We start from the raw sequence: 11,394 nt of genomic DNA on the forward strand, positions 1-11,394 counted from the left end.
GTACGAGAATTCTCACAAAAATATTTGTCATAGGTTTTGTGATTGATTAGTTGTGGTATAGCCTCTCCAGGAGTCTGGATAAGGTCAGCTATGTAGTAGCATTTTCATCTGCTGTTAACCCACCAAGAAGAAGTGTGATCCACATGGCTAGCTGGCTGTTGGTTTTGATTCTGGTGCTGACATCCCAGCATGTTGAGTGTATGTAGTGGACAAGTACGGTCAATTTTTTTTCTAGCGTATGTTAAGCCCTTCACAAAATTTTTGCTCTCAAAAGAACATAGACCAAAGATTCAGGCTGAATTGAAGAACTGGCAAAGTCTTTGCATTTTTCGGTTTGAAGAAAGTTTATTTTATGTACTTCTACGTAGTACGTTGATTTTATGTACTTCTTTTACACACGTTTATCAACTTACAAGCAAGGTCTCGGAACATATCTTCTTCGTATATCAAGGACTTACACTTAATTTAATCTCGTATATTATACACTCGACTCTGAATATTATAAGTGCGGGAGATTCAAGACAATAGAAATTTTGGCAAAGTATGTTTATATTTTTTCTTTCGATAATCCCTAAAAGAAACGTTCATACGAACTTCGTTATTACGAACCTCCGGTTTTTCGGTCCTGTGAACTTCGTAATAACAAGAGTCTACTGTATTTACCTTTTCTTATCAATTTGCATCTATCTCCCTTTTCAGGTCTAACACTTCCTCTAGAAGGGAACAGAATAAAATTTGATTTTTTTCAAGTGATACTCAAGGCATCAAAAATTATAGTTAGGCCGTATGATTTTGAATTATTTTCTCTGGAATCTTCTCCATTTAAATTTATGAAATGTTTCATGGCTGAATTAATGCCCATTCCATTTTCATTTTAGCAAGCATCTACAGACATGCTGAATCTTGCAATAATTTTTTCCAGACCAGCAAGAAAAAACACATTTCTGACTGGGACAATTTTGCCACAATCTACTGCTAACTTCAAATTACTAAAGGTTTCGCGGTCCATGTTTGTAGATTAATGGTTTTTTGGGACTATCCCGCGTCAGGTTATTAAAATGGCCGACGTTTCTTCTCCTATGCCGGAGACCTCATCAGGGCAAATGAAATGGGTCATTTGCCCTGATGAGGCATAGGAGAAGAAATGTCGGCCATTTTAATAACCTGACGCGGGATAGTCCCAAAAAGCCATAAATCTACATACTGCTAACTTTTTCTTCAATATCTCCAATGTAATTGCACAATGTAGCATAAGCATTAGTTTTATCTCTTATTTTACTTAGGATTTCAATGGATAGGATTATGCCCCAATGAATTGCAATTTTTTAATCAGTAATTTCGATTACAAATAGATGCGGTGAAATAATGTGAATTTGCATGCGTTCGATATTCATGTTGCAACACTCATACATATTGTACAAGTGTGATTTTCAAATATGTATGTATTGGAGAAAAACATAGGCACTGTAATGGGCCAGTACTCTATTCATAGAGATGAGGGCCTTAAGTCTCGTGCCATTCATTGCATCTAGCAAGAAAGTGTTTTTTTATGGCAGTTTTATGAGTCACCGCTGTTTGTTACCAAGATGTTAAAGGAAATTATAGCTTCATTTTGTTGCATTGTTCTCTTCTGATCGATGGTATTATTGTTCGTTCATTATGACTATTTAGGACCTTGATGTCAAAATTCACTTCATGCAGTGCTGTCTTGTGACCGCTAGCATTCTAAAACGGGATGTATTAAATTAGAAGTGCCGAACTGATTATTCAAAAGAGAATGTAATGAAAAAGTAATTACATGTCAAAATAGTTGAGGACATATCAATGTATGGATTGCTATCGAGTATTTAAGTTTATATTTAAGTTTTTTTCCGGATTTGATTTTTCTTACACATTTCACAGTGCAAATTCAACATTAGTTTTTGTGGCAGGTTTGTGGTGTTGTGGATGAGTGAGTGAGAGAGGCCATGTTCGATCTCAAAATTATAACAGCCTTGGAGACTTCCTCCTTATTTTCTGATAAGCGGTATTTGGTGTGAAGTGATAAAAATATGCCTGTGAGAAGTGAGGGAAATTTCTGAAGTTGTCATTGAAAAATCAGGAAAAGTGAAAAAGGAAGTTCTGAAAATTAATAATCATGTGAACTCTATGAATTTCTTTATTATTTTTGAGTTTGGAGGTTGGGAGACTTCAGTGAATTTTTTGTTTCAGTGTGGTAGTCATGCATTTATCGTTATCTGGATAACTGTTTTATTGTGCCGAAAACATAATGTTATTCTCTCAGGAGAATACAATGTGAATGATTCTCAAATCTGTGTAAGGAACAACGTATTCTTGTGATTCATTTGATGATTTTGTAATTCCAATACTTTGTAACATTGTGGATATATCCATGACAAAGTATAAGTACATAAATCTTGGAAACCACACATTGGTTTGTGTATTAACCCTTTCACTGCTATGAATGTACCTTTTCTTCCTCCCTGCAATGCTCTCAGCACTTTTGCCAAAGCACTCCGAAAGGTTGCTAATCCGGAACCCTTTCCTCGACGAGCTCACCTTGGCAGAATCGTCTCTTCGACTCTCCAAGTGCGGGGCCTCCTGCCCGAAAAGTGACCGCTCTGACTGCAATTTGAAAATCAATCAATGAATTCAATCATCAAAAAATGGTTGTTTGCATTGCACTCCTGCCAATCAAGCAATCAAGTACACCTTTGAACCGTGCTTCTGCAATGAAAAATAATGATTTTGTTAACTATGCTAGAACGGCCATTTTCCGGTGGTCCACAGGCACGATGATCGGATTGATTGATTAATTTTCAAATGGCAGTCAGAGCGGTCACTTTTCAGGAGGGGAGGTCCCTAGCTCGGAGGGTCGAAGAGACAGAGTGAGCTCGTCGAGGAAAGGGTCCCGGATTTGCAACCCTTTAAAGGGTGTGCCACGCCCATCCTGGAAGTACCTGCTCCATGGGCCCACGAAACGCATTTTAACCTTTTCACTGCATGTGAGGAGAATTTTTCAGAGATTGAACAGCAGCGAAAGGGTTAACCGAGGCAGTAAAACCTGGAAATTTATGAGACTCCTTTATGTTTGAAAATTTTGACTGACCCTGAAATTGTATTTGAATTTTATATAGCAACTATTGCAGAGATACTGTTGTTGCTGTAACAATATTGTGAAAGTCCTATCTAGTGAACAATTTTGATACCTTTTTTGCTTGGTGTTTTATAATTGCAATTTAGAATGCGAATGAAATGAAGAATTATGTGATGTCACAAACAAGGAAGATAATTTTTTATAAGGTAAATTCTATTTTGATAAGTGGTCCAAGATGAGCATTTTGGCAGTTGTGAATCCTACTTCCAAATTGGTCTCATAAACATTTAAATATATCTCTCAGATATTATTGCCGGATTCCTCACATTTCATTGCTTTGTGTTGTCCTTTATTTTTCCTTTGTTTAAGTGTTGATTCATTATTGTTGTCTTCATTTTAATAGAAGAGTGTGTGAAATCATTAATCTGCATAAAACTTGTAAACTGCACATTTATTCAGATAAAAATTGTGATAAGGTATTGTAGAAATTTTCTAGACTTTTTCTTCAAAACCAGGAATTGTACTTGGTATTTATCTTTTGACTTTATTGGGTAACCATAGTGAGATTGTAATTGTCAATTCATGCTGGTCATGTGTTTTGACTCCTTAATTTCTTTTTCCCTCAGTACCCTCAGCCCAAGCCATTTGAGCCCTATGTCTTCCCACTGTCTGATGAGCACTACAAGACGCTGCTGGCGAAGATGCCTCCCGGCCACCGCTTCCCCCCTACCTGCCCATCGCAGTCTCAGCCTCCTTCGCACCCATCATCGCAGGCATCGTCCACCAGTGGCGATGGACCTGCTGAGGGAGGACAGCCGTCCCTGGCACTGTCACCCAGCCGTGCAAGTTCTGTGGATCAGGTATGACAGCCTTAGTGAAATTATCTCCCTATTATCCCAGGTTTAATTTGTTCAATTTATTACTTTATCCTTGCATGTATGCTTTAAAACTTGTTGATAACATTTTTTAGTTACAAAATATGTTTGAGGCTATTTTCTGTGTGAGAATATTTCGATTTTCCATGAGGAATTTGAATTCTCACGGCAAAGTGATGAACTGAAATTGATGAATTTATTGAATGAAATTTCACTATGGTATTCACCCTTAACCTTTGCCTCCAATCATCTGGGAAATTAATATACGTACAAGAAATAATATAGTAATATGACTGTAGGCTTGGTAATCGTTCTGCCATCTCTTGTCTGTGTGACCCGGGAGGATAAATGGTGTGTGGAGGTTTGTGAAGAACAACATTTTTCCAGCATGATTTATAAACCAAGTTTTGTAATGAAATGAAAAAGCCTTCTGTTCATTCGATGCTTCCATTAATTAGCCCTTTTTGTGAGGCTTTTGTCGGTCAGCGGGCCGATATATCGGCTCTTACGTATTCCATTATTTAATTTGCAATAGCATTGCTATAACTTATTTTGGTAAGCGTAAAAATATTTTTTCAATATTAGCCAGTTTAACCTCATCAATTTAAAAAACACCCCATGTAGAGATGTAAAGTAATAGCTTTGTATTGTTTTTTTTCCTAGTTGCTACATTTTATGAAAATACCCACCGCATTTCTCACCATTACCCCTGGAAGAAGGGTAGCACTAAGAGGGTTAAATGCTTTAATGGTTTGTCAAGTAGCAATGTGTTCGTCGGTTGGCACATAAACAGAAAATTTTTGTGTTGTAAAAAATAGGATAACCAGGATTTAATCAATTGATGCATGGATTATGGGATACAGTTAAAACCCTTTTTGGATGGATCAAGTTGCAAGTTCGTCTTTGTCTTTAAATTCCATATCTGTAAAGGAATTTTTTACATGTAGTAAAAATTTATTGTACAATTGCTGCCCCATAGATTTTTTTCTTTCTGACAATTGGTCTTTCTGGTTGTTTTTAGCATGGAGAGTGGCTGATACAACTACTCAGGGTATAGGTAAAATATTTAAGTTCTCATTTTGCTTGCAAGAGGGCTCTGACACCTAAAAAAAAAGCCTAGGGATGGCATAGATGTCCATATGGGGAATTGTGTGGCAAGTTTTCAAAGGGGAGTTCAGAAACATTGCACATGTGTTTGTAAATACGTATACTCCTGTGTTTCTCTTTGTTCCTCTCCTTATAGTCATTTTTCTACGTAAGCTGATTATGAAGCTGCTAACAGCCATATTTACCAAAATTATAAAAATTTTTAAAAAGGTGAATGGTCGTTGGTCCTATGTCCCTGGGAAGGAGTGGCAATGCTGGGATTGTCACCTTTCTACATGTAATCCCTCAATAGAGATCTGAAAATGTATGTTCTTCTGCCGCCTTCCCTTCTCCTCCCGTAAGGTAATTTCTTATACTTCCCAGGGACGTGAGTTGTAACGTGATGTGTGGTGAAAAAATGCCACAGTTTTTGTGTTGCTTAATTTACTGATTGAATTCAGGTAGAGATGTGCGAATAGTATCCGCGAATACTCGAATACTTCGAATACTAGAAAGTATTCGATATTCGAGATCTGGAATAATTATGCTAAAGGTACGCTCTCGAATACCTCGAATACTTTGAATTTCGTACCATACTCTGTCACATGCACGTCGTTGGTAGTTGACTGGGAAAAATGTAAAGAACTCTAGTCGTTTAGTGCATGCAGTGCCGTTATAGGCACGTTGACGAACTACATCAAATTCGCGTATTAGAGCGGTGAAAAGAGCTCGACGTGGGGAACCGAAAGTGATCGGGTGAAAAATCCGAAAATCCCCGGTTTCCCCCTCCAGGAAAACCTCAGTGCCGTGGGATAGTAACTATGTAGCGCAATTCCCAGAATCCGCTACCCTCTCCATCTATCAGCCCTCAGCCCCTCCTCTGACGCTTTCCTCTTCTCCGAAATCAAACTAAAGGCCCCAGCTGGGGCAGGGTTCGTATTACTAAGACCATAAATTTGCCGGCCTCGGTGGCGGCGGGGTAACATTCTCGCCTGCCAAACAAGAGGTCGCGGGTTCGAGTCCCGCCTGGGTAGGATTCCCCGGTCCAGGGCATGGTCGTTTGTGTATGTTTACTTGTTACATTTGTTAAACACCCCGGTGTAAAATGGCCAGTAAGAGCTGTATCCGGTGGTTTGCGAATAAAATAAAATAAAAAAAATAAATCAAAAGCTTCAAAAGAAAATATCAAGTTACTGGAGAATAATAGAATTGTGTTTCACCCTTCCCTCTTTCTTCCCCACCGACCTTTTTCTGCCTACCTGCTTCGAAGTTCCCCATTTCTGAAGGTCAACTGCTGCACGAGTCATCTATTAGCCCATAAGACTTCTAACAATGACTTTCGGCAATTGATATTACACCTTTATTGGATTGAAATATAAGTAATGTGCGCATAATTTAAAAAAGAATAAGACCAAACACGACGTATTTCTGACTTAATTTAAGCATTACGCAGGAAGTAAATGTCAAAATACGACGGAGACTTAGAATTCTGACGAAACTCGATATCCTCGCAGCTGAGCTTCTCGGAAGTTGATGCGGTATTTTTTTCCAAAAACATCAAGTTACAATTTGAGTTATGCTATAAATCTCTATTGTCACTGTCACAGAGGAAGGGATATTTTCTCAGGATATTTGGTTTCTCCCTGATAGCAATTCGAATTCATCGTCTATCTCGTGATAACTTCCAAAGATGGACTGAAAATAATTGAAGAAAATTCAGTGGAGAGGCACGTGTATTTTGCAAAACGCCTCGGATTGTCCGCTAGCACTTGACAGCAGGAGTGGGGGTAAAGCAAGCTACCTGTTGAAAGTAAGAAGTGGGATGAAGCCGAGTATCAAATGGGCATGCCGCTGAAATGGCGTTTGGTCGATTAGAATGTAAACAACAGAAAGAAATCCATCGTAGCAGTGTAAATGCCGAGACGGCATCATTTTTTTGCGAGGTGGTGTGTCCCCTTAGAATTTTTGAAAGATATGTTAGTTGAATCAACTATAAGCCCAATTGTTTCCGTAATAAATATTCCATTAATCAGCTAAATTCCTCTTTGAATCCTTTAAAGGAAATCACAATTACTCGCCCAAATCTTGTGTTTCCTGCTGCATAGGCAACCGAGTCAAACATTCCCGCATTCATCGTTTAGTATTTGAGGTATTGGAATATTCGAGCAATAATTTAATAAACGAATTCGATATTCGAGTTCGAGAAATCTGCGATGTGACCCATCTCTTAATTCATGTCTAGAAAAAGTCTGCAATGGGATCCCCTTTGTCACCAGCCATTGCCAATTTTTATATGCAAAATTTTGAAGAGAGAGCCCTTTCATCTGCTCCGTTGCGCCCTAAATGCTTCCTCAGATATGTTGATGACACCTTCATCATATGGCCTCATGGAGTGGACGCTCTTCACAATTTTTTGGACCATATGAACGACCAACACCCGAACATCAAGTTCACTATGGAGTTAGAGCGGAATAATAAGATTGCCTTTCTTGATGTCCTCGTCCATAGGAAAGATAATGGCAAACTGAGTCATAGTGTCTTTCGAAAACCCACGCATACGGATCTGTACCTCAATGGCCATAGTCATCATCATCCTTCCCAACGTGAAGCAGTTCTTTCCACCCTAATACATCGTGCGAGAACAATTTCCGACGCGGAGAGTCTTCCTTCGGAATTGGACTATCTTAAGAATACCTTCCGCCAGAATGGGTACGGAGAGCGGCAGATCACGTTGGCCTTCAGAAAATCCTCCGCAACTGCAAAGAGCTCGGTTATGAAGGAAGACCAACCTAAACCGACAGCCAGGGCCTTTTTACCCTATATTTCCACTATTTCGAGCTAGATTTCTAGGGTTTTGAGGAGGTATAATATCGAAACCATCCATCGCCCTATGACGAGTTTAAGAGATCGCCTCATCTGTGTAAAAGATCCAATTGGCCTTATGACTCCTGGAGTTTATAAAATCCCCTGTGAGTGTGGTAATGTCTATGTGGGTGAGACTGGGCGAACAATATCTACTCGTCTCAAAGAACATCAAAGGCATTTCCGACTTGGTCAACCGGAAAAATCAGCCATAGTCGAGCATAGCTTGGATGAGGACCACAAAATACGGTGGGATGACACCAGAGTTTTATGGCGATCGGATCATTTCTGGGATCGTTTAACCAAAGAGGCGATTGAAATTAAACTTGAAAATAAGAAAGTAAACAGAGACACCGGATTTTCGATCAGCAGCTCTTGGAATAGAACCCTTAAAAGAGTTATGCTTGCCAGAGCTAAGTCTACGCTGGTCCACGGTCTTCCACGACAACAATCGGATCTCGACCAATCCGGCTCCTCCTAACGCTGGGCTTCAATGGTCTTTTCGAATTTTCTATCAGTAGCCGTGAGAATGGGTAGCGAGTCGGTACCCGAAACGTCGGCGCTCTTAAATAATCTAACCCGCCCGCAATCCCGAGAAGATTTTTCTAAAGTTATTCGCCGGGAAAGTGTAAAATCATATATCTAGAAAAAGTGTTAGTAGTGTTTTTTTCCTTCAATTTAACTAAAATTTTGAGGCTGGTGCTCATCTCAAATGATAATATTCTTAAGCGGCATCGTTTCCTATTTGTATGAAGTGTGGGAGGAAGAGGAACAACATATGCCAAATTATTCCAAACAATAGGAACAAAATATTCCGGGGTGGTAGACTCCCAGTGCAAAGTGCAGAGGTTAATTTTGCGATAAAGAGGTGCAATATGAAAAGATTTCCCTACATTACCCACTTGAATTTTGGTGGTACATACTTCGAGAACACTACACAATTGGGAGGTTTACAATTCAATGATTTACATTTTACTTTAAGGGAAATTTAGCGAGATTGGGAAAGGGAGTTAATGTGATGTATTATTTTTAGTGGTTTCCATAATGTCACTGAAGAAATAGTTAATAGCTTTTGAAAGATTTGCCAATGAAAATGAAACTCTTGAATTAGAGCTGGGACCAAAAAGCGATTCCTGGAACTGAATTGGACTCTTAACTGAGAAAATAAAAAAGAAAAGAAAAACTGTAGTGCATATTTATTAGCCACATTTAAGGTTTTTAATTTACTTTCGCTTTGAATGTTGTGCATTGTTCTATACCAGAATTTTAGCTGCAATGATGAGTGGCAGTCATGTCTTCAAATCCTTCAGGATTTCCTTGTTATCTTAACTTTTTTGAGGCCTTATTGTGGCTAATTGTTGGATTGAGTGGCCTATAGTTGATAATTAAATTATTTATACGCTTGATTTATTTTACAGGTCACAAGTGCCCCTCGATCTCCTTGTAGTGAAACCACAGAGTCTGTCCTGGAAGAAGACGATCGGGGCGATGAGGACATGGATCAAGGTGACCCTGGGCCACTGGACGACCCTGATTGGACGATGGATGATGAGGTGCGGGGAAGCCGGGGACTGAAGAGATAAAAGAGGCATTGCAGTGTCTGAGATGCTTGATCGTCATTGCTTTCATTTGATGGAAGGGCTCTGTGGTTGCACCAATCAAGAGCCATATTGGAATATGAAGCCTGATGTCACTAGGAGTGCCAGCATTGTTAGCTCATTTTGGATCCCTTATTATTTAAGGGTAGGCTTTTATTTTGCAGGGTATCCTGTGTATTGGTATTCATGTCACTTTAGTGGAATTGGTGGCTGTGAGTTCCTTAAAAAAATATTCCTTTGCTTTTCACCATAATACCTTTTAAAGTTTCCATGTAGCTTGAGCAAATTTGTGTATATTATGTTGCACAAGCCAGGAGAGCAGCTGATGTGCAGTGGAAGGGTGTTTGGGAGAAAAAGGTTGTCTTCCTTGGCTTAGATTCCCAGTGATACATATTGTCCCTTGATCAAACAAGGCACTGCTTGTTTCATGGACATGAAGTTCATATGATTGGAGAAGAGGTAGATGGAGGATATGAGTCGAGGGGGCAAAGTGAGATAAGCATTTATCTATAATCGACTTTGGCTTGGACTCAGCGTGCTTGAATGATTTGATGAATGATAGGGGTGTGTCTGTGCTGCAAATCGGAATGTTTACAGAAAATGTTTGCTTGTGAGGGAGGATGTGAAGTAACCTCTCCAAAGTGTGTGAATGGACATTTCCTCAGTGCTGCCACCTTTCCCCAGTTGTATGATTACATGTTGTGGCGGCAGACTGTGTGGTTGGATTGTTCAAAGGACTTCAAAGGACATGTGGGTGTTCAAACCAATGATGGATTGTAACCTCTTGTGTTCCGCAGCCACTCTAGGATGAAGATTTTAATGCCTAGAATGTCTAAGCAAAAGGGTAACATCCTTGGCCTCACTAAAACATGAATGTTTATGGTGCGGCTAGGGCAGTAGTGATTGGAAGATGAGCCTACTTGGTGATCAGTTTGAAGGAAATGGAGAAATATGTATATCTCTCTTGCATTTTTCATTGGTCGAGGGTGCATGCATAATTTTCCTTGTCGTAATTTTTACGTTAGTGTTTCTGTTGTTCAGTTCTTGCACTCTTCCCCTATGTGGGCAGGAGAAAAAAGTGAAATTTGTAGAAAAGACATTAAAAGTAATTATTTTCCTTTTTCATCCTGTTGACATGTACTGTGGAAAGCATTTGAAAAGGCTTCTACTGTGGTTTTAAGAATAGATGTTAATGTACTCTTTATAAGAGCATATAATATAATACACGTATCATCATAGCCCCTTAAACGGTCATCATTGCAAGAAAATCAACCTGATTCTTTTATTTTATGTTATATGCAAACCATTCCATTTAGTGATAGTGCTTAACATCTATCCTCATTTTTGGCAGTCAGACTCTTTTCTGCTATGAAAGATTTTACCAGTACTTAGCATTATTATGCCTATTAGGTTGATCTTTTCTGGATAAAGTTAAGAAAACTCGTTAATTCTGACCCAAATAATTCCCTATTTGTTGCCAGGAGTGGCAAATAGGTATAATTTTGGCCTAATTATGTCAAATATTAGGATTTGCCTCGTAAGTTGAAGAACACACTAAAAAGAAATAATTCTTTTGGTTTGAAAGACTGAATTTAATAATTTTTGTGATTTTTATCAAAGGCATAATAAGAGACTAGCAGAAAATGTTCTGTGAAAAGTTAAAGCGGTCAAATAATGCTATTTCATATTGATTCCATTACATTATGAACTGGAAGAATGGAAACCAAGTGTTGTTTCCATAATTATGAAAAGGCGCTAAAAGAGCCTTTTATAACAATAGTTTTTCCATTAAGTAGGTTTTGTCTGCATGTGACTTTGATCATGCCATCTTGTAAATATACTATGCAATCGAAAGTGATGCTGTTTCAGTGTACTT

General features: G+C 38.8%; 1 protein-coding gene across 1 annotated transcript in view; it reads left to right on the forward strand.

The window, feature by feature from the left end:
* LOC124164072 overlaps window positions 1-10,790 on the forward strand; it is a 97,611-nt gene extending 86,821 nt beyond the window's left edge. The window contains exons 12-13 of the mRNA XM_046541244.1: window positions 3,724-3,957; window positions 9,339-10,790. Coding sequence (XP_046397200.1) covers window positions 3,724-3,957; window positions 9,339-9,503 — 399 coding nt within the window. The 3' untranslated portion in view covers window positions 9,504-10,790. The remainder of the gene's footprint in view (window positions 1-3,723; window positions 3,958-9,338) is intronic.
* The last annotated feature ends 604 nt before the right edge of the window (window positions 10,791-11,394 follow it).

This window comes from Ischnura elegans, chromosome 8, assembly GCF_921293095.1.
Source record: "Ischnura elegans chromosome 8, ioIscEleg1.1, whole genome shotgun sequence".
Lineage (NCBI taxonomy): Eukaryota > Metazoa > Arthropoda > Insecta > Odonata > Coenagrionidae > Ischnura > Ischnura elegans.